At 62.3% G+C, this 22,375-nt stretch overlaps 3 protein-coding genes and 2 non-coding genes across 6 annotated transcripts; 2 read left to right on the forward strand and 3 right to left on the reverse strand.

Annotated features, from left to right (window-relative positions):
• Positions 1 to 23: 23 nt before the first annotated feature.
• GTF3C2 (general transcription factor IIIC subunit 2) lies at positions 24 to 9,586 on the reverse strand. 2 transcript variants are annotated; one of them, XM_068679170.1, is made up of 18 exons: positions 9,328 to 9,583; positions 8,925 to 9,246; positions 7,864 to 8,158; positions 7,221 to 7,315; positions 6,799 to 6,876; positions 6,359 to 6,457; positions 5,928 to 6,152; positions 5,593 to 5,704; positions 5,296 to 5,413; positions 3,899 to 3,930; positions 3,537 to 3,666; positions 3,174 to 3,318; positions 2,755 to 2,916; positions 2,330 to 2,417; positions 2,114 to 2,242; positions 1,667 to 1,798; positions 858 to 965; positions 24 to 735 (listed from the first exon to the last, which is right to left on the reverse strand). In XM_068679170.1, exons 1-18 carry the CDS (start codon positions 9,473 to 9,475, stop codon positions 529 to 531), a joined length of 2,625 nt encoding a protein of 874 aa, XP_068535271.1. In that variant the 5' UTR covers positions 9,476 to 9,583; the 3' UTR covers positions 24 to 528. The 2 variants fall into 2 exon arrangements, with proteins under 2 accessions (XP_068535271.1, XP_068535272.1); XM_068679171.1 differs by having other exon boundaries at positions 597 to 735; positions 1,667 to 1,758; positions 9,328 to 9,586.
• Positions 9,587 to 9,879: 293 nt separating this feature from the next.
• On the forward strand, positions 9,880 to 11,235 carry LOC137855062 (translation initiation factor eIF2B subunit delta-like). The gene is made up of 3 exons (XM_068679179.1): positions 9,880 to 10,510; positions 10,609 to 10,789; positions 10,992 to 11,235. Exons 1-3 carry the CDS (start codon positions 10,367 to 10,369, stop codon positions 11,192 to 11,194), a joined length of 528 nt encoding a protein of 175 aa, XP_068535280.1. The 5' UTR covers positions 9,880 to 10,366; the 3' UTR covers positions 11,195 to 11,235.
• Positions 11,236 to 13,352: 2,117 nt separating this feature from the next.
• On the forward strand, positions 13,353 to 13,516 carry LOC137855116 (U1 spliceosomal RNA). Its single transcript, XR_011095543.1, has one exon. It is a non-coding gene; the product is annotated as a U1 spliceosomal RNA (small nuclear RNA).
• A 1,020-nt stretch (positions 13,517 to 14,536) lies between these two features.
• On the reverse strand, positions 14,537 to 14,700 carry LOC137855082 (U1 spliceosomal RNA). Its single transcript, XR_011095511.1, has one exon. It is a non-coding gene; the product is annotated as a U1 spliceosomal RNA (small nuclear RNA).
• Positions 14,701 to 17,995: 3,295 nt separating this feature from the next.
• Positions 17,996 to 18,939, reverse strand: LOC137855063 (translation initiation factor eIF2B subunit delta-like). Its single transcript, XM_068679180.1, has 3 exons — positions 18,721 to 18,939; positions 18,442 to 18,622; positions 17,996 to 18,239 (listed from the first exon to the last, which is right to left on the reverse strand). Exons 1-3 carry the CDS (start codon positions 18,862 to 18,864, stop codon positions 18,037 to 18,039), a joined length of 528 nt encoding a protein of 175 aa, XP_068535281.1. The 5' UTR covers positions 18,865 to 18,939; the 3' UTR covers positions 17,996 to 18,036.
• Between the last annotated feature and the right edge of the window lie 3,436 nt (positions 18,940 to 22,375).

A 22,375-nucleotide genomic window follows, 5' to 3' on the forward strand; every position in this document is an offset into this window, starting at 1 on the left:
ACGCTAGCACCACCAGCACCCCGTAAAAAACAAACCACATTTACTGCACCGCTGAGAACACAGGCTCAATGTGAGCGATTCCAGAGCTCCCGGCGCTGCTGCAAGCCACATCTGCCCCACGCAGGGCAAGGCCAGTCCGGTCCCCCCCACCAGGACCCGCACTGTGGGGTCTGCCAGCAACGGGAGGGGGGCAGGCGAGCGCAAGCACAGCCCCACATGCGTCTCCGTAGCTCTTCCCCTGCATCAGACCCTGAGACCCGCAGCTCAAGCCATAGACACGACCCCAGTCCCACTGCCCTCCCCGCACCAGCTCAAACCAAAGAGCGCAGAAAGGACCCTTCAGGGCCCAGAGCACGAGGACGAGCGTCCTGAGCATCCCGGGTGACAGCCAGGAGCAACCATCCCTCCCCAGGGCAGGCCCCGGGTAAGAAGCACCAAGAGGGGCGCACAGCCCCTGGCACCCAGCAGCGCAGACGCCGGAGCTGCTGCTGTGGGCGAACGCAGGCGGTGGCAGCGAGGGGCCCCCCGCTACTCGGCTGGCAGGGGGGAGGCTGCGGGGGGGCCGGGGCTGCAGGGCTCAGCCCCGTACAGCGAGCTGAAGCGGGCACGGCACTGCGGCAGCAGCTGCTGGTCTGTGCCAGACGCCAGCCCCGCCACGCAGTGCGCCCGCACGATGCCAGCCTGCCCGCCGGACAGCAGCCAGCCCTGTGAGTCCAGGTTGGGGCTGAAGCGCACCTGTGGGAGGAGAAGGGGGTCAGGAGGGATGGGGCCGAGGCACCAGGACCCCGGCCCCCAGGGGCAGCACGTGGCAGCCTCTGCTCTCCCGGAGTGCTGATGGCTCGGAGCAGCCGCCTCACCTTGTGCAGGGACTCCAGCTGCAGGCGGTCGAGGCTCAGCTCTGCCTTCACCTCCTGCGTGTGCATCCTGCGCATGGGCTCCCGGCTCGAGAAGTTCTTGAAGCTGCGCTGTGAAAGGGCAGCACGGTGAGGGGCGGCACAGCACGAGGGGCTGCACGCACAGGAGTGGTAGGCACGGCTTGGCCAGGGGACTGAGCCTGCTGCAAAGGGCAGCACGGCCACGGGGCAGCACAAACCATACCCCCGGGGAGTGACGGGAGCAGGGAAGTCCCCCTCAGCCATGCCCTGCTCCAGGGCTGGCAGCTTGGATGCTCCCCATCCCTGGGGCCCTGGGCAAGCAGCCTTTTCCTGAGACCCCTCACAAAGGGCTCCAAAGACAGCCTGGCACAGCAAGTACGGGCCCACGCAGGCTGCAAGCCCCAGGCTCCTTCCCAGTGCTGGGGGACCCAAATTGCTGCCTTGTACCCAGCACACCCAGAGCTTCATCCTGCCCTGGGCTCGTGTCCTCAGCCCTGCTCAGGACCAGGCACAGGGCTCACTGCTGGGGCTGCCCAGCCAGGCAGACCCTGCTGTGAAGCCCGTGCTCCCTGGGCACAGAGCAGAGCATCCCCTTGCTCTCTGGGGGGGGCTGCTGAAGTCAGGCTGTGCTGGGTGAAGGGCTGCCATGCGTCTGTGCCACTTCCCCATGCGCTGCTGTCCCCACACACCCAGACACAGCCCAGCTGACTGGGCTCTCCCCCTGCCCCATGCCCCGAGGCCGCCACCAGTCCTGCTGCTGGTCGGGAGCACTCCATCCTCTGCCCTCATACCAGGTCCGTGTCCCGAAACCGAATGTAGGCCTTCGCCACCATCTCGCTGTAGAGCCTGGTCTTCGGCAGTGCCTGCTCACTGTTCTCTGGTCCTGTGGGGCCGCAGGGCAGCAGATCAGCTTTGTAGACTGGCTGTGGGGGAGATGCAGCTGAGGGCAGGGCAGCGGGTCTGTCCGTGCCCCTCGGGTGGCCGCAGCACCAGGGACAGCACCGGGGCTGCAGTGACCTTGCCATGAGGGCAGGGATCAGAGAGGGGACAGAGGGGACAGAGAGGGGACAGGCCTTCCCCATGCACAAGCCCGTCCCCGAATGTCCTGGTGCCCGTGCCCAGACGTAGGACCCTCAGCAAGGGCCGGGTGCCAGCACCCACCCAGCAGCCCAGCAGCACCGCCCAGCCCAGCTCGGTGCACACGCAGGCACCGCTCGGACAACGCAACAGCCGCTTACAAATCTGCGGTCCGACGAGCGCTTGACGTTGAGGGGATTGATGGCCAGGTCGGGCAGCACCGCAGCCACCAGCTCGCCGGTGATGTCTCCAGCAGCCACCGTGTTCAGCCAGTCCGAGCCAGAAATGCTCTGCAGGAGGAGATGGGGCTAGGGCCCAGCCCAGGCACAGGGCCTGCAGCAGGCCCCTGACCCCCAGATGGCTCTGATGTCTCTTACCCACACAGTCCCCTTGCGAGGGGCCACAAAATAAGCCTTGAAGCCCAGGTACCCGGCATCAATGTAGTGGATCCCACAGAGACCGTAACTGCAACAGAAAGGAAAGGATGAGGGAACAGCTCTGAGCTGCCACCCCGAAGGAGCGGGAGCCCCGCAGCCCAGGTGCAAGCCACATCCCCAGGGCTGGGAGCCATTCCCAGCCCTGCCCAAGGGCATTGTCCCCCCGTTGTTAGCCTGGCTTGTGCCCAGAGACAGATGCCCTCAGCTGCACCACCACCGCGGCTGCGATGCAATGCTCCGTGAGCAGAGCTCGCCCTCACATTCCCAGGCAGGGAGGGACCAGAGGGGACCTTGTGCTGGGGACAGACAGAGGTGAGAGCAGATCCCAGCTGCAGAGCAGGCACCGTGATGGCCACAGCACTCACGAGGCATAGCAGTTGTCCTGGGCCACGGTAACCCCGTTGTAGGGCAGCAGCCAGGCCACCTCGGTGCTGAGGAACCGCTTGATGCTGTTGATGGGCTCGTAGAGCCGCCGCAGGTCCCAGAACTTGATCTTCCTGTCATTCCCTGCCGTGACCAGGAAGTTGCTGAGAACCAGGAGAAAGGCAGCACTGAGACCCCAGAGCAGAGCTCTGCCTTGTCCCCGCTCCTGCAGCACAGCTCCCACGGGAGCAGTGCAGCCACCCCTCACCCCAGGAACCCCAGTCCAGCCTCAGTGCCTTGGAGGGCCAAGTGCCACCAGCGCTGGGTCTGCTGGAACCCATCTTGGCACAGCAGACTCAGCAGGAGAGAGCCTGCTCTGTCAGGAAGCACTCACTCCCAGCACCAGCTTCCCAGCCCTCACCTGTTGGCTTTGCACCACTCGATGCTCCGCACAGCATGGTCGTGGGCTAGGAAGCTCTGGAAAGGGTAGAGCTTGAGGGAGCCGTCGGGCTGGCACACACGCTGCAGCAGGGACTTGGTGAGCAGGTTCCAGATGGCCACAGTGCCTGCAGGGTGCACACAGGACAGCTGCCCCGCTTCTGCCCCAGCACAGGGGAGCGACCGGGCACAGGGCACAGGATGCACAGCACCACAGTGGGGGACCTGAGGCAGTGCGGAGCAGGAGCACGAAGCTTGCTGTGTGACTGCCTGCTGCAGGGCAAGAGCTGCGCCTTGAAGGCTCTGCCGCGGGACACAGCCCACCCTGAGCAAGAGGGGAACTCACCATCATAAAAACCAGCTGCAAGGTGGTGGTGGGGCTTGGACGGCATCCAGGAGAGGCTGAAGCATTGGCCGCTTTCTGATGGGCTCCCTGCCTGGATAGAGCCCACCTGGAGCGTGGTGGTACACTGCACCTGGAGGCAAAAAGACAAGCGTAAGCCACAGCCCTGTGCTGTCACCACCTGTCCCAAGAGCCAGGGCCACGCAGGTTTGGGAGCACAGCTCTAAGGCTGCTGCCCCAAACACGCTGGGGCCAGCGAGCTCCACAGGCTTCCTGATGCCCTCCCCAGCTCCCCACCAGCCCCAGGCAGGAGGCTCGCTGGGTGTCAGCCCCAACAGGGGAGCACAGCAGCAGCAGACACTGACCTTGCAGATAACGTGCTTGGGGAGGGACCCATCTAGAAGAGAGCAGAGGAAGGTCAGGACAGCCACCGGCTGGAGCTGCTCGCAGACTCAAATCTGGCCTGGTGCTCCCAGGTCCCTGGCCGGGGCTCCTGTCCCTGTCCTGCCCACTCCTGCACCCAGACGATGTGCGTGCACAACAAGATGCCCGCAGGACCCCCAGTGCTGGTTCTGCCCGCAGGAGCATCCCTGACAGTGACACGAGTGCTGGGCAAGGAGTCCCACCTCCAGAGGGGGGCTGCCCTCTGCACGCAGCAGAGAACCAGGCACGTCTGCATTTCAGAACATGACAGCCACAGGCAGAGGTGGTGCCGTGCAGATACAGGAGAGCTGTGTGCCTTCTCTGGCACTGCAAGCACACCAGGGCACAGCGCAGCGAGGAGCCCCGGGCTGGGTGTGCAGTGGAAGCAGTGGGGCAGGCACGCGGGGGGCCCAGCAGAGCCGTGCTGAGCCGGGAGCCACAGCACACTGCAGCCTGGCAGCGATCCCGCAGCTGCAAATCCCCACCAGCACCCCGACGTGACTGCGCGGCGCAAGGACAGTCCGTGCTGCCGCAGCCTGGCTGATGCGACACGACAGGACCCAGCTGGTCCACGGGAGCTTTGCAGGCTGGGGAAGGATCCGCGCCTGCTGCAAGCTCCCCACGCAGGGGCTGCGGCAGCCAGCGCAAACCGTCCGGAACCAGCGGCCTGGGAGGGGGCTGGGAGAGGCAGCACCAGCAAACGGCACAGCACGGCACGCTGCTGGGGGCTGGCAGGCACGCGCCAGTGCAGGGAGCCCATTTCCCACTGTCAGCAGCCAACGTATGGGCTGTCAGCCACGGCTGAGCGACCACGAGCAGCACGCACAGGTCATCAATCTCGCTCAGCACCCAGCAGATGAGGCTATTACAAGCACCATTAGGCAGTGCCAGACGGGAGCGCAGAGCCCCGGATCCCCGCGACAAACGGCCGGGTGGGAAGGCGCAGCTCTGCCCCAGCAGGACGTGCTCCCCCCCCCGCGGCAGGCAGGAAGGCTCAGAACACAGGGGTGCAGCCGTGCCCTGCAGTGATGCTGCTGAGTGCCCCCAGAGCCCCTAGTCCACAGACCCCCAGACAGTGGCAGCTGCCCCCCCTCCCCTCCCCTCTCCCGCCAGGCCCCATCCCGCAGCACTGCCCCATCCCCACCCTGCTCTCCCCCCCACCACCTGGCACGGCTCCCGGCAGGGCTGGGCACGGCCCCACGGTGTCAGCGCCCCGCTCGCCCCCCAGCACGGCACACACACCCCACACACCCTGTGCCGGGGGTGGGCAAGCCCCAGGCTCGCGCGCTGCCCCCCCGGCACGCAGCGACGAGGGGCAGGGTGCCACAGCTCTTCCTACCTTTTACCTGGGTTCTCTGGCAGCTCTGCAGGGCGCTGGGGTGCGGGAGGGAGTACAGCACCACGCTGCCGTCCGAGAAGGCCACAGCCAGGAGGCCCAGCCGGCTCATCTGAGGGTGCTGCAGAAACACGCGCGGGCCCTCAGCCTCCCGTTTGCTGTTGTCAAAGGGGCGAGGGCCCCCTGCGCCATCCTGCCTGGCCACGGCAAGGCTTTGGCAGGGACGAGGAATTCAGAGTCGCCAGGACAAAGCCAAAGGCAGCCCGAGGGCTGGCACAGCCTCTCCCACCACACACCCACCTTCCTGGAGGTGCTGGGCGGCTCCCAGGCACCGCTGGGGCAGAACTTCATGTCCCAGACGCAGCCGTGGTCGGTAGCGACAGCGTAGGCCAGCCCGGCTTTGTCGGCAGAGCTGCAGGCACGGGTTGAACGGTGAAAAACAGCGGAGCTGGTGCCCAGCAGCTCCAGCACACAGCAGAAGCAAAGCTGGCTGCCAGCACTGCCCTGCGAGGCTCAGCCTCTGGGAGAGGACAAACTGCCAACAGCAGCGGGCTGCCACCAGCCCCACCGCCGGGGTACAAGGGGCCCACGCCCGCCCCTCTTCCCTTTCGGGGCCATCCCCAGGCCGGACTCACCCCTCCTGCTGCAGTGTGCCCAGGCTCCAGAGCTGCAGCAGCGCCGGGCCCCTGTGGAGCCCCGCCACGCTGTGTGTCTCATCCATGCTCTTGTGACAGTACAGACACACGTACTGGGGGGCCACTGAGCCCTCCGGGGTCGGGCACCACTCCATCGCCCACACGGGGCCGCCCACAAAGAACGACACGTCCCGGCGCTCCTCGTGGGGCTGCAGGGAGTTGAACCTGCCAGCAGGAGGGCAGGTCAGGGTGCTGGGCAGGAGCAGCACCACCACGGGACAAGGCACGGCAGCACCCAGCCAGCGCAGAGCCCCAACACAAGGCTGGACACGGCAGGATCCCAGAGCACGCGGCACGCAGCGGCCGTGCAGCCCAGGGACTGGGGGACACCGTAATGCCTCCCACCGCCCCAAAGCAGCCCCTCCACCAACCTGTTCAGCCTGTACAAGGCACCGTTGTCTTCAATGCCCTCCCGCTGGATAGTGAAGAGGGGAGACTTCTCCTCCACTGGCAGGTACGGGGCAGCTTCGCTGGGGAAGCAGAGGAGTGTGAGGGGACGCCTGCAGCCATCCCACCCCCCACACAGCACAGCGCGCTGCTGCTGGCCTCCCTGGGGCACTCGGACTCCTTGGCCAAAGCCACAAGTCCCCCAGAGCCTGTGAGAAGGTGCCATCTGCTCTACTAGGACTAAGAGGGGGAGGTGGGAGCACAGCCCTTAAGGCCGATCCTCCCCTCTCCACCCCAGCCCGCTCCCCACCATGCCAGGACTACCCCAGGATGCAGCCTGATGCAGGCAGCGCCTGTGCCACGCGTCCCTTCTGTGCCACGCGTCCCTTCTGGCCTCTCACCCTCCCTGTGCCGCTGACGGTACCTTTCGGAGAGACACATCCACTTGTGCACCAGAGGGATCCAGTCAGGGAACTCCCACCGCGAGTACTTCTGCTCCCGCCTGCAGCGGATGTAACGGGCATCACCACCCTGCTCCCCAGCAGCACTGCGGGGCTCGTGCCCTGCTCTGTCCTGGCCATGGCACACCCCTGCCCTGCTGAGGGCCCCCAGCTCCATCCAGACCCCGCACAGCCCCACGCACGGCCCCAGGCAGGGGCTGCACAGCGGTGGGGACGAGATGAGGCTGAGATGAGCGGGTTCCCATGCTGTCCCCAGCAGGTGCCAGCAGCACACTGCTGCTCCCGATAGGAACCCTCCGTCCCCGCACCAATGGCAACCACTACGGACACCACCGCCCGCCGCAGCCAGCCCAGCCCCCCCCCAGCCCCCAGGCCCTGCACTCACAGGCTGCAGGTGATGCTGGAGCACTTCTCCACCGGGGCCATGACGGAGTTGGGGAAGCCGTTGGGAGCAAGGCCTCGGCACTGGGGCTTGGATCTCTGGGCACAAGAGCAGACTCAGCACAGGACCTGGCCAGAGGACCCCACCCGGGCCGCCCCAGCCTGCCCAAACCTTCCCGCGAGCCCCTGGGGGCCGAGCCTGCCCAAAAGGCATTGACACAGCGCACAGGCGCAGGGCTTTCTCCCAGTCTCCACAGCAGCAGTCACCCAACACCGTGTCGCTCTGTGCCAAAGGCACAAAATCCTACGGGGCAGCCTCCAGGACCCTGCCTTAACCTGCCATCAGCTTCAGCAGCAGCCTGGCACCCCGCACGCTCCCCCAGGAGCACAGCTCCCTGTCCCCACCCAGGCTCTCAGCTGCCTTTGCCTGCAGGTAAGCCCGAGGAGCTCAGGCCTGGACTCACAGCATACAGGAACCGTGCCAGCCCTGACCGAACCCTGCTTTGGGACTGACCTGCCTCAAATAGACAGGGTGGGGGGGCAGGGGTACGTGCACACACGACACACACCAGGAGGCAGCTCAAATGCTGTGTCATTTATGGCACACCAAAGGTAAGAATCAGTCAAGGCAAAGACCCTGCCCTTACCCCTGCAGATGACGTCCTCGTGCTGTGCCGCCGGAGCGGCTCCAGCTCCGACTCTGACGCCTCGCTGAGCGCAGCATCGCTGCCTTCCTCCTCCTCGGCCTGCAGCAACACCTCCTTTGAGGGCACAAAGTCAGTGTCTTGTGCGGGATCATCGCTGTCAGTCTCCTCCTCCTTTTTCCTCCGACGCTTCTTCTGGACACGCTCAGGCTCTGGCTCTTGGGCACCCTCGTTGGGAGCTGGGGGCTGGTACGCAGATGTCAGCTCCTCCGCCAGCTCCTGGAGGTAAAGCAACGCCCTGGAACAGCGAAGGCATCGCCCAGCAGTGAACAGAGGGAGCTGCACTCAGCCCTGCCAGCTCTGTAGCGCTGCCTGGGCACACAGCGTGCTCCAGCACTGCCCAGTCAGGCTGCACCAGCACCTGCCCAGATGGCACGGCCAGCACCCAGGCCCTCCCCAGCCTCTCCAGGGCCCCCGGGAGCAGCTGGGAAGGCATCCAGCATGCAGAGCCGCGCCTGGCCTGCTGCCAGCCAGAAGGTGAGGCAGCCGGAGAGCTTCCTGCGAGCTCAGCAGAGGAGTTCCTGCGGGGGCACGCTGCTGCAGCAGGTGCTGGGAGCCCCTCAGCACAGGGTGAGGGGTCGGGCACCGCAGCTCCCGGCTCTGCCCTGCAGACCCAGCGGCTCAGGGGGTGCCTGCACTGCCCAACCGGCCCTCAGAGGCCCTGCGGAGCAGCGTGTGGCTGCCACATGGACGAGCCTCCCCCCGGCTCTGCCAGGAACCACCTCAGCGCCGCCACAGGCGGCCCCCTGCTGTCACACAACGCGCTCAGCCGCAGCCCTTGCTGCTCTCCGCAACCCACTGCTGAGCCCCGGGACCTTCTCCTACAGCAGGAGCTGGTTCCGCAGGGCACCAGTTTGTCACAAACTGCGGGACAAACCCTTCAGGAACGGCACTGGGGTGCCTCAGACCAGGAGGGGCCTCACGGAGCCCTGTGCCCGCAGCCCCGAGCCTCCCCTCCCGTTCCCCTCCCCTCCCGTTCCCCGCCCGGCCCCGGCCCCGCTCACACTCTGGCTGCCCGCCGCTTGGGGCGCCGGCCGGGGGCGGCCTCCAGGCCCTCGGCGGCCTCGCTGCCGTCCAGCGCCTTCTGCACGCAGAGCGGCTCCGGGGCCGGGCAGGGCAGGTCCCGGGACAGTTTCAGCACCAGCAGCTCCGCCTTGGACTTGCGGCCCCGCTTCCTGGGCGCGGCGCCCACGGGGCCGTTCCCCGCTCCCCCCGAGGTCTCGCCGCTGCCGTCGGGGCCCTCGGGGCCGGCGTCGCTCCGGGCCTCGGCCGCGGCCGCCCCCTCCCCGCCGCCTGGCGACGGCTCCGCGGGCGCCGCCGGGTCCCCTGCGGAACGGCACGGCCGGGTCAGCACCGGGCCGCGGGACAGCGCCGCCGCCGCCGCTCCCCGGAGGGCCCCGGGCTCACCCGCGCGGCCCCGGCCGCGGCCCCGGCTCCGCCCGGCGGCCGCCGCTCCCCGTCCCGGCCGGCCCCGGCGGCTCCGGTCCCGGCAGCGCGGCCCGCGGGCGGCCCCGCCCGGCCCCGCGGCCCCGGCCCCGGCCCCGCGGGACGCCATGCGCCGAGCTCCGGGAGCGCCTCAGGCCGGCGCCTCCCGCATGGCCCCGGCCCGGGCCGCGCCGCCGCCGCCACCCGCCCCGCGCGGCGCCGGGCCCGGAACCCGCAACATGGCGGCGGGCGGCGCGCGGAGATGGCGTCACCGGGCCGGCGGCACCGCCCGGCCACGTGCGGACCCCAGCACGTGACGGCGAGCGGGGCGGGGCGGGGCGGGACGCGGGAGGCTGTCCCGTGCGCAGGTCCTAGCGCCGCCTCCCCGCGCTGGGCACATCCTGTAGGGACGCGTGCAGGGGGAGCCGTTTGTTGTGGTTGTGGACGGGGGGAGGTCAGCACTGCTTCCAAAGAGCGCTGAGACACGGGGGTGATTTTCTGTGCGAAGACAGGGAGGGGGCCCGAGGAGTGTAGTGAGGTGGTGCCTGGAAGGATGGGACTGGGAATGGTGAGGGCAGGCTGCAGCTCTGCCCAGGCTTATCTCTAGGCAATGCCAGCCCATCAGGTACTCGGTGGGATTCCAACTCTTGCCCCAGGTAACACAGACACCTCCTGGATTCCTTTGGGCAGGATGTGCCTGGAGGCCCGTGTGGCAGCACCCACTGAGCTACAGCCAGCCCTGGGAGTCAGACACGTTTAGGTAGGGCTGTCCCCGGGGCAGGACCCCGTGCTAACGCAGAACTGCCCAGCTGGCACCTGATGGTACCACACTGCAGCCAGCGCCAAGGGACATCTTGGGCCTCTTGGCTGCATTTTGGGGCGATGCCATCAGCAAGCAACCTCGGCGTGGGTGGGCTGGGGCAGCCGCGCGGGTCGGGGAAAGCTCGGCCTGCCCGGAGCAGCCCCTTGACCAGTGTCTGCCAGCTCGTCCCTGGTGAACCGCACGCTGTGTGATGCCCACATGCAGAAGGGCCGCGCTTTCCGTGTGATCGTGGTGGACAGCCGGCCGCGGCTGGAGGGCCGGGAGACGCTGCGCCGGCTGGTGCGCAAGGGCATTCACTGCACCTATGTGATGATCAACGCCATTTCCTACGTGCTGCCTGAGGTGAGGAGTGAAGCGGGGCCGTGCTGAGGGCGGTGGCAGGCCAGGGATGAGACTGAAGCGTGACAGAAGATACTGACACGCCTGCGCTGCTCCAACAGGTGTCCAAAGTGCTGCTAGGAGCCCATGCGCTGCTGGCCAACGGCTCAGTCATGTCCCGGGTGGGGACATCCCAGATCGCGCTGGTCTCCAAGGCTTACAACGTGCCCGTGCTGGTGTGCTGCGAGACCTACAAGTTCTGCGAGCGGGTGCAGACAGACTCCTTTGTCTCCAACGAGCTGGGTATGGTTTCTGTCCCCTTCTTCCCGCCCGGGATCTGCTCCCTGCTCCTGCTGCTGGCCAGGACAGGACTTGCTGAACCGTCCTGCCGGTCCTCTCCCTGAACCCTCGAGGGGGACCCCGGCCCGGGAGGGGCAGATGCGGGGGGCCGCGGGCGGCAGCGCGGTCCCTGCCGCCGATCCCGCAGCGTCTCCTCTCCCCGCAGATGACCCCGACGACCTGATCGTGCTCCGCAAGGGGCAGGCCCAGCTGGGCGGCTGGTCAGAGAACAAGTCCTTGCGCCTCCTCAACCTGGTCTACGACGTGACACCGCCCGACCTGGTGGATCTGGTCATCACAGACCTGGGCATGATCCCCTGCACCTCGGTGCCCGTCGTCCTGCGCGTCAAGAACGTGGATCAGCAGTAGGGGCGGCAGCACGGACCCTAATAAAGCAGGCCCCGTGTTAACGCTGCGTCTGACCTCTGTGGTGCGGCAGAAGCCGCGTCGCCCCGCGTCATCCCGGGCTCGGCTCGGCTCTGTCCTGGGGCATGCGGTCCTTCTGCCCGGCTCTGCCCCCTCCCAGCTCCTGCTGCACCCCCAGCCTGCCCGTTGGCAGGACAGAGCAAGAAGCTGAAAAGTCCTTGGCTTGGTGTAAGCACTGCTCTGCAACAATTAAAACACTGTTATCAGCACTCTTCAGGTATTATCAGGTGTTATCAGCACTCGTCTCATCCTAAGCCAAAACATAGCGTCCTACCAGCTACTAGGAGGAAAATTCATTCTGTTCTAACTGAAACCAGGACAACAAGCAAGGCCCCATTCGTCATTTTTGTTACCCCTTTCACAATACAAAATAAGCTATTATATATATATATATATATATTATTATATTCACAATTTCAAAATAAGCTATTTTGACAACAATGATTATCAGCAGTACAATAAGCAGCAATCTCAAACCCTCCTTAATAAGGGGTACAAGCCAAGGGGAAAGGTCACCAAACAGGGATTTCAACCAGGTAGCAAACGGGTTAACATTCCCTCGTATTCCATTCACGTGTTCTTTGAGCCAATCCAACCTTTTATGGATCAACTCACTGAGATCTGACAAATTAAAAGAGCACGTTCCTTCAAAGTCCTCGCAACAGCGTCCTTGGGCCAGCAGCAAAAAGTCAGTGGCTGCCCGATTCTGCAACACTGCGTGTTGGAGACTGTCCACATCATCCACCATTGGAGAGGGGATGGCGGTAGTTGCGTTGAACCGTTTCACTGTCCAGCACGCCAACTTTTCTGTTTGTGTCAGCGCCCGCGCGGCTGCCAGCCCTGGTGTGAAGGAGGAGGCAAATATTCGCGCGGTGGCTGACCGTAACTCAACATCATCTTTACAGGCAGGTGTTAGACCGTGAGTGTCTCTTTTCGCTCTGCTGGACATCGTCTTGGAGATGCTCAGCCAGTCCTGGCGGCGAGGTGCAAATAATCCGTTGTATCGCTAGGGAGCCGTGCCCTCGCTCTTTGAGCCATTCCTCAGCAATGCTGCTTATTTCGGAACTGCACAAGCCCAGGTACCGGGTGCTTTCCCCCAGAGCTGGCACACCTGAGGATTTTCCGTGCCGCTCGTCGCACGATCCCTTATCGGTACCGTTACGTGTCCGCACCATCCCCTGGCCTCCGCTCGCCTCCATCAATAGCAGGCTGCTGCCACGACAGAGTCGCTCTGCGCGTCCTCGGAGAGGAGAGGAAGGGTCCCTCGTTGGGACGGGCTCTCCCAGCCTCGGGGTGCGAGTTTTGCTGTTGGAGCGGGACGGGCTCGCAGACAGTCGGCCTCAGAGTACTCCAGACCTTTGGTTCTCAGCCCCCCGTTCGCACGGTGTCGATCTGTGACGTACTCCAGGGAACAGCGGGACGCGTCCCCCAGGAACGTCCCCAGACCGCGCTTCCCGCTCAGCAGGGCCTCGGTCAATCGTCCTTGAGCCATCTCCAAGGCCTGGCTCATCCTGCCCTGTCCTCAGAGGACGAGCTCCATCTCCTTGGCGCAAAACCAGAGCTAACCGCACGCCGGTGTGGGCCCGTGCTCTTGGACCGGGGCAACGGGGCCGGGCCGCTCCCGGGCCGGGCTCCGCAAGCCCCAGCGCCAGGCTCCGGCGGGCCCGGGGAGCTCGGGCCCGGGGGCGGGGCCGCGGGGAGCAGGGACCTGAGGGGCGGGGCCTGGAGGCGAGGCGGGCGTGTCCGTGCCGCCCGGAGGGGGCGTGTCCATGTAGCCCATGGGGGCGTGTCCATGTAGCCCATGGGGGCGTGTCCATGTAGCCCATGGGGGCGTGTCCATGTAGCCCATGGGGGCGTGTCCATGTAGCCCATGGGGGCGTGTCCATGCAGATCAGGCGCCGCGCCGCATGCCGGGACCGAGCCCACGCCACGCGGGGCCCCCCTGGAGACCCCCGTGGGCGCGGAGCGGGCTCGGAACGGGGCCGGAGCTCGGGGCGGGGAGGGGGCGTGGGGAGGGCCCGGGGTGGGCTTTGGGGGCTGGTGTCCGTGTGCTGGGGGTGCGTGCGCTGTGGTGGGGCCGGGTGGTCGGGGAGGTGGGGGCATACTTACCTGGCAGGGGAGACACCATGATCAGGCAGGTGGTTTTCCCAGGGCGAGGCTCATCCCCTGCACTCCGGGTGTGCTGACCCCTGCGATTTCCCCAAATGCGGGAAACTCGACTGCATAATTTGTGGTAGTGGGGGACTGCGTTCGCGCTCTCCCCTGGTTCCGAGGTTCAAAGGCACAGCCGGTGATCGCTGTAGCATCGTTGACGATCGCTGCATCGTTGACTGACGATCGCTGCATCGCTCACGAACGATCGCTGCATCGCTCACGAACGATCGCTGCATCGTTGACTGACGATCGCTGCATCGTTGACGATCGCTGCATCGTTGACGATCGCTGCATCGCTCACGATCGCTACAGCGATCACTGGCTGTGTCTTTGAGCTTCGGCTCCTGTCCCGCGTGGGCTGCCCGGTGAGCGCAGCGCCAGCTCCTGGCGAGCTCCCGCTTTGCCTGGGGGGAAAGGAGCGGGCGTGGGTCCAGGGGAAGGTCCCACGGGAGCCCCCTCCCCTCGCCGTGGGCCTGGGCCCGCCGCCAGCTGCCCACGCACCCACAGCCCCCCCCAGCCAGCAGCACCTACCTGCCAAGCTGCAGCACAGAACTGACTTTGCCTTTCCTTGTTGGCTTTCTTTTTGCCCCTCGATGATCTCACTTCTCCTTCCTGTAAGCCACGGCTTGATTAATGCTGGGTTCCAGAAGGATCCAGAAGGATCCTGGCTGTTCTGCTGGTGCATCGCCAAGTGGGGCAGGAGGCAGCCACGGACCCTGCCGTGACTCCCAGGAGCCGCGGAGGAAGCGCGGTTTCAGCGTGGGGTCCCTCCCGCGGGTTGCCGTCCTTCCCGAACTGAGCCCGCGGGGGCTGCCCACAGGCAGCAGCAGCTCTTCAAGTACCGCTCCCACGCGGCTCCGTCCCACGGGGTCCATCCCCCAGGAGCAAACTGCTCCAGGCTCCAGCACGGTTCCCCCGCGGGCGGCAGCTCCCCCCAGCCCCCTGCTCCTGCGTGGGCTCCTCTCTCCGTTCTGCAGCTCCGGCCCACCGGGGCCTCTCCACGGGACGCAGCGCGCTCCGAGCCCCGCGCGTCCACGGCGATCGACTCAGTCCATCGCTGCATCGGTCACCAGCGATGCATCGCTCACGATCGCTACAGCGGTCACCAGCTCTGTCTTTGAACCTCGGAACCAGGGGAGAGCGCGAACGCAGTCCCCCACTACCACAAATTATGCAGTCGAGTTTCCCGCATTTGGGGAAATCGCAGGGGTCAGCACACCCGGAGTGCAGGGGATGAGCCTCGCCCTGGGAAAACCACCTGCCTGATCATGGTGTCTCCCCTGCCAGGTAAGTATGCCCCCACCTCCCCGACCACCCGGCCCCACCACAGCGCACGCACCCCCAGCACACGGACACCAGCCCCCAAAGCCCACCCCGGGCCCTCCCCACGCCCCCTCCCCGCCCCGAGCTCCGGCCCCGTTCCGAGCCCGCTCCGCGCCCACGGGGGTCTCCAGGGGGGCCCCGCGTGGCGTGGGCTCGGTCCCGGCATGCGGCGCGGCCCCTGATTTGCATGGACACGCCCCCTGATCTGCATGGACACGCCCCCATGGGCTGCATGGACACGCCCCCCTGGGCTACATGGACACGCCCCCATGGGCTACATGGACACGCCCCCATGGGCTACATGGACACGCCCCCATGGGCTACATGGACACGCCCCCATGGGCTACATGGACACGCCCCCATGGGCTACATGGACACGCCCCCATGGGCTACATGGACACGCCCCCCTGATCTGCATGGACACGCCCCCATGGGCTACATGGACACGCCCCCTCCGGGCGGCACGGACACGCCCCCTCCGGGCGGCACGGACACGCCCCCATGGGCTACATGGACACGCCCCCTCCGGGCGGCACGGACACGCCCGCCTCGCCTCCAGGCCCCGCCCCTCAGGTCCCTGCTCCCCGCGGCCCCGCCCCCGGGCCCGAGCTCCCCGGGCCCGCCGGAGCCTGGCGCTGGGGCTTGCGGAGCCCGGCCCGGGAGCGGCCCGGCCCCGTTGCCCCGGTCCAAGAGCACGGGCCCACACCGGCGTGCGGTTAGCTCTGGTTTTGCGCCAAGGAGATGGAGCTCGTCCTCTGAGGACAGGGCAGGATGAGCCAGGCCTTGGAGATGGCTCAAGGACGATTGACCGAGGCCCTGCTGAGCGGGAAGCGCGGTCTGGGGACGTTCCTGGGGGACGCGTCCCGCTGTTCCCTGGAGTACGTCACAGATCGACACCGTGCGAACGGGGGGCTGAGAACCAAAGGTCTGGAGTACTCTGAGGCCGACTGTCTGCGAGCCCGTCCCGCTCCAACAGCAAAACTCGCACCCCGAGGCTGGGAGAGCCCGTCCCAACGAGGGACCCTTCCTCTCCTCTCCGAGGACGCGCAGAGCGACTCTGTCGTGGCAGCAGCCTGCTATTGATGGAGGCGAGCGGAGGCCAGGGGATGGTGCGGACACGTAACGGTACCGATAAGGGATCGTGCGACGAGCGGCACGGAAAATCCTCAGGTGTGCCAGCTCTGGGGGAAAGCACCCGGTACCTGGGCTTGTGCAGTTCCGAAATAAGCAGCATTGCTGAGGAATGGCTCAAAGAGCGAGGGCACGGCTCCCTAGCGATACAACGGATTATTTGCACCTCGCCGCCAGGACTGGCTGAGCATCTCCAAGACGATGTCCAGCAGAGCGAAAAGAGACACTCACGGTCTAACACCTGCCTGTAAAGATGATGTTGAGTTACGGTCAGCCACCGCGCGAATATTTGCCTCCTCCTTCACACCAGGGCTGGCAGCCGCGCGGGCGCTGACACAAACAGAAAAGTTGGCGTGCTGGACAGTGAAACGGTTCAACGCAACTACCGCCATCCCCTCTCCAATGGTGGATGATGTGGACAGTCTCCAACACGCAGTGTTGCAGAATCGGGCAGCCACTGACTTTTTGCTGCTGGCCCAAGGACGCTGTTGCGAGGACTTTGAAGGAACGTGCTCTTTTAATTTGTCAGATCTCAGTGAGTTGATCCATAAAAGGTTGGATTGGCTCAAAGAACACGTGAATGGAATACGAGGGAATGTTAACCCGTTTGCTACCTGGTTGAAATCCCTGTTTGGTGACCTTTCCCCTTGGCTTGTACCCCTTATTAAGGAGGGTTTGAGATTGCTGCTTATTGTACTGCTGATAATCGTTGTTGTCAAAATAGCTTATTTTGAAATTGTGAATATAATTATATATATATATATATATATATATATATATATAATAGCTTATTTTGTATTGTGAAAGGGGTAACAAAAATGACGAATGGGGCCTTGCTTGTTGTCCTGGTTTCAGTTAGAACAGAGTTAATTTTCTTCCTAGTAGCTGGTAGGACGCTATGTTTTGGCTTAGGATGAGACGAGTGCTGATAACACCTGATAATACCTGAAGAGTGCTGATAACAGTGTTTTAATTGTTGCAGAGCAGCGCTTACACCAAGCCAAGGACTTTTCAGCTCCTTGCTCTGTCCTGCCAACGGGCAGGCTGGGGGTGCAGCAGGAGCTGGGAGGGGACAGACCCAGGACAGGTGACCCAAACTGGCCAAAGGGGTATTCCATCCCATCTGGGGTCATGCTGAACAATATATAGGGGTGGCTAGCCGGGGGGAGGGGGCCGGACTGCTCGGGGTTAGGCTGGGCATCGGTCAGCGGGTGGTGAGCAATTGCATTGTGCATCACTTGTTTGTACACATTATTAGTAGCAGTAGTATCATCATCATTGTACTATTATCATCATTGTACTATTATTGTTACTGTTGTTATTGTTATTATTGTTATTTTCCTGTCTTATTAAACTGTCTTTATCTCAACTCACGGGCTTCACTTTCCATTTCTCTCCCCCGTCCCAGAGAGGGAGGGGGGAGGGTGAGCGAACGGCTGCGTGGTGTTTGGCTGCCGGCTGGGTTAAACCACGACACTTGTGCAAAAAGAAAAAGGGGGAATTGTTGAAGAATGGCTCAAAGAGCAAGGGCACGCGTCCCTAGAGGAATTGTACAAGCAAGGCAAAGGAAATACAGAGCTTATAGCCATGGAGTAGGCCGGAGGAGAAGCGTTCTTGTGAAAATATCCAAGGAGCAGTCTGTCCTTGAGAGAAACAGGTGGGTCTGAGGCCCGGGAAGGTAAGGGAGTAGCTTATGGGCTGTAACCGCAAGTAGGAGAAACAGTGTTTTTTGCAACACTTTTGGGCTTAGCCAAGAGGATAGTGGCCAGTAGGCATAATTGTGGCTGTGTGTATAAATATACGGGTATCTGTGCAATAAAGTCGAAGCTCGTGTCACCACTCATATTGAGGCGATCACTTGCTTCCCCGCGCCGAAATCGGAGGGTCTCGCACTCGCAGCAGCATCTCGACCTAGCGCGTGGATCGGCGCACCCCACGCCGGGTGACAAATCCGAACTTTTTATCGGACAACGGGGACGGGGAAGGCCCTTCCCGGCCGCAGCCTGGCGCGGGAGGAGGAGAGGGGCAGGGCAGAGCCGGGCAGAAGGACCGCATGCCCCAGGACAGAGCCGAGCCGAGCCCGGGATGACGCGGGGCGACGCGGCTTCTGCCGCACCACAGAGGTCAGACGCAGCGTTAACACGGGGCCTGCTTTATTAGGGTCCGTGCTGCCGCCCCTACTGCTGATCCACGTTCTTGACGCGCAGGACGACGGGCACCGAGGTGCAGGGGATCATGCCCAGGTCTGTGATGACCAGATCCACCAGGTCGGGCGGTGTCACGTCGTAGACCAGGTTGAGGAGGCGCAAGGACTTGTTCTCTGACCAGCCGCCCAGCTGGGCCTGCCCCTTGCGGAGCACGATCAGGTCGTCGGGGTCATCTGCGGGGAGAGGAGACGCTGCGGGATCGGCGGCAGGGACCGCGCTGCCGCCCGCGGCCCCCCGCATCTGCCCCTCCCGGGCCGGGGTCCCCCTCGAGGGTTCAGGGAGAGGACCGGCAGGACGGTTCAGCAAGTCCTGTCCTGGCCAGCAGCAGGAGCAGGGAGCAGATCCCGGGCGGGAAGAAGGGGACAGAAACCATACCCAGCTCGTTGGAGACAAAGGAGTCTGTCTGCACCCGCTCGCAGAACTTGTAGGTCTCGCAGCACACCAGCACGGGCACGTTGTAAGCCTTGGAGACCAGCGCGATCTGGGATGTCCCCACCCGGGACATGACTGAGCCGTTGGCCAGCAGCGCATGGGCTCCTAGCAGCACTTTGGACACCTGTTGGAGCAGCGCAGGCGTGTCAGTATCTTCTGTCACGCTTCAGTCTCATCCCTGGCCTGCCACCGCCCTCAGCACGGCCCCGCTTCACTCCTCACCTCAGGCAGCACGTAGGAAATGGCGTTGATCATCACATAGGTGCAGTGAATGCCCTTGCGCACCAGCCGGCGCAGCGTCTCCCGGCCCTCCAGCCGCGGCCGGCTGTCCACCACGATCACACGGAAAGCGCGGCCCTTCTGCATGTGGGCATCACACAGCGTGCGGTTCACCAGGGACGAGCTGGCAGACACTGGTCAAGGGGCTGCTCCGGGCAGGCCGAGCTTTCCCCGACCCGCGCGGCTGCCCCAGCCCACCCACGCCGAGGTTGCTTGCTGATGGCATCGCCCCAAAATGCAGCCAAGAGGCCCAAGATGTCCCTTGGCGCTGGCTGCAGTGTGGTACCATCAGGTGCTGTCGTGGTTTAACCCGGCCGGCAGCCAAACACCATGCAGCCGTTCGCTCACCCTCCCCCCTCCCTCTCTGGGACGGGGGAGAGAAATGGAAAGTGAAGCCCGTGAGTTGAGATAAAGACAGTTTAATAAGACAGGAAAATAATAATAACAAAAATAATAATAACAATAATAATAATAATGATACAATAGTGATAATATGAAAGTAATAATAGTATGTACAAACGAGTGATGCACAATGCTATTGCTCACCACTCGCTGACCGATGCCCAGCCTAACCCCGAGCAGTCCGGCCCCCTCCCCCCGGCTAGCCACCCCTATATATTGTTCAGCATGACCCCAGATGGGATGGAATACCCCTTTGGCCAGTTTGGGTCACCTGTCCTGGGTCTGTCCCCTCCCAGCTCTTACTGCACCCCCAGCCTGCCCATTGGCAGGACAGAGCAAAAGGCTGAGATGTCCTTGGCTTAGTATAAGCACTGCTCTGCAACAATTAAAGCATCGGGGTGTTATCAGCACTCTTCTCATCCTAAGCCAAAACACAGCATTCCACCAGCTACTAGGAAGAAAATTAATTCTGTTCTAACTGAAACCAGGACATCTATCCACCCCTTATTCCATACCATTTATGTCATGCTCAGGTTACACTCTTTTCCATACATTCTAATTAGTCACCTATAGTAATCATGGTAGTGATAACATACAGTATAATATACTAATTAACATGGTACAATTCAGTTCATGGGCTATTCTCACCCAGTATTAAATCTCCTTGAGGTACACACCGGACCTCTCCGTTCTTTTGCATCACCCACCAAGTGTATCCAGGTCCCTGAGCGAAAACAATTCCACGAATAGGTTTGCCTTTTCCTGAGGCAGGAGTAGCCCAGACTGTTTTACCCAGCATATTTTTTACATGCACTACAGGAACTTTATCCCCATCTACAGTACGTAACAGGTTTGATTGGGCAGGTCCAGCTCGGTTGGTAGATCCCCTAGTATTGACTAACCAGGTGGCCTTTGCCAAATGCGTATCCCAGTTTTTGAACGTCCCAGCGCCCATTCCTTTCAAGGTAGTCTTTAACAGGCCATTGTATCGTTCAACTTTCCCGGAGGCTGGTGCATGATAGGGGATGTGATACACCCATTCAATACCATGTTCTTTGGCCCAAGTGCCTATAAGGTTGTTTCGGAAGTGAGTCCCATTGTCTGATTCTATTCTTTCTGGGGTGCCATGTCGCCATAGGACTTGCTTTTCAAGGCCCAGGATGGTGTTCCGGGCGGTGGCATGAGGCACAGGATATGTTTCCAGCCATCCGGTGGTTGCTTCCACCATTGTAAGTACGTGGCGCTTGCCATTGCGAGTTTGAGGGAGTGTGATGTAATCAATCTGCCAGGCCTCTCCATATTTATATTTCAGCCACCGTCCTCCATACCAAAGAGGCTTTGACCGTTTGGCTTGCTTGATTGCAGCACATGTTTCACAGTCATGAATAACCTGTGCTATAGCGTCCATGGTCAGGTCCACCCCTCGATCACGAGCCCATCTGTATGTTGCATCTCTACCTTGATGGCCTGAGGTGTCATGGGCCCATCGGGCTATAAATAATTCACCTTTATGCTGCCAATCCAGGTCCACCTGAGCTACTTCAATCTTAGCAGCCTGATCTACCTGCTGGTTGTTTTGATGTTCTTCAGTAGCCCGATTCTTGGGCACATGAGCATCTACGTGGCGTACTTTCACAGCCAGGTTCTCCACCCGAGCAGCAATATCTTGCCACAATGCAGCAGCCCAGATGGGTTTGCCCCTACGCTGCCAGTTGTTTTGCTTCCATTGCTGTAACCATCCCCACAGGGCATTTGCTACCATCCATGAATCGGTGTAGAGATAGAGAACTGGCCATTTTTCTCGTTCAGCAATGTCTAAAGCCAGCTGAATGGCTTTCACTTCTGCAAACTGACTCGATTCACCTTCTCCCTCAGCAGCTTCTGCAACTCGTCGCGTAGGACTCCATACAGCAGCCTTCCATCTCCGATGCTTCCCCACAATACGACAGGACCCATCAGTGAACAGGGCATATTTCTTTTCATTCTCTGGCAACTGGTTGTACAGTGGGGCTTCTTCAGCACGACCCACCTCCTCCTCTGATGATATCCCAAAGTATTTGCCTTCTGGCCAGTCCATGATCACTTCCAATATTCCTGGGCGACTGGGGTTTCCTATTCGAGCCCGCTGAGTAATCAGTGCAACCCACTTGCTCCATGTAGCATCAGTTGCATGATGCGTAGAGGGGACCCTTCCCTTGAACATCCAGCCTAGTACTGGCAATCGGGGTGCTAGGAGGAGCTGCGCTTCAGTACCGACCACCTCCGAAGCAGATCGAACTCCTTCATATGCTCCTTTTCAGTTGGAGTATAGCGGGCCTCAGATCCTCTGTATCCCCGACTCCAAAACCCCAGAGGCCGACCTCGAGTTTCCCCAGGTTCTTTCTGCCAGAGGCTCCAGGTGGGGCCATTCTCCCCGGCTGCAGTGTAGAGCACATTCTTTACATCTGGTCCTGTTCGAACTGGCCCAAGGGCTACTGCATGGACTATTTCCTGCTTGATTTGTTCAAAGGCTTGTCGCTGTTCAGGGCCCCATTCAAACTCATTCTTCTTACGGGTTACTTGGTAGAGCGGGTTTACAATTAGACTGTAATTTGGGACGTGCATTCTCCAAAACCCCACAACACCTAGAAAAGTCTGTGTTTCTTTTTTGTTAGTTGGTGGAGACATAGCTGTTATTTTGTTGATCACATCCATTGGGATTTGAGGACGTCCATCTTGCCATTTTATTCCTAAAAACTGGATCTCTCGTGCAGGTCCTTTGACTTTATTTTGTTTTATGGCAAAACCGGCTTTCAGAAGGATTTGGACTATTTTCTTCCCTTTCTCGAAAACTTCCTCTGCTGTGTCACCCCACACAATAATGTCATCGATGTACTGCAGGTGTTCAGGAGCTTCCCCCTGCTCTAGCGCAGACTGGATCAGTCCATGGCAAATGGTAGGGCTGTGTTTCCACCCCTGGGGCAGCCGATTCCAAGTATATTGGACTCCCCTCCAAGTGAAGGCAAATTGTGGCCTGCACTCTGCTGCTAGAGGGATAGAGAAAAATGCATTAGCGATATCAATTGTGGCGTACCACTTGGCTGCCTTTGACTCAAGTTCATACTGAAGTTCCAGCATGTCCGGCACTGCAGCACTCAGTGGTGGCGTGACTTCGTTCAGGCCACGATAGTCCACTGTTAGTCTCCACTCGCCATTA

The sequence above is a fragment of the Anas acuta genome, chromosome 3 (genome assembly GCF_963932015.1).
Source record: "Anas acuta chromosome 3, bAnaAcu1.1, whole genome shotgun sequence".
NCBI lineage: Eukaryota > Metazoa > Chordata > Aves > Anseriformes > Anatidae > Anas > Anas acuta.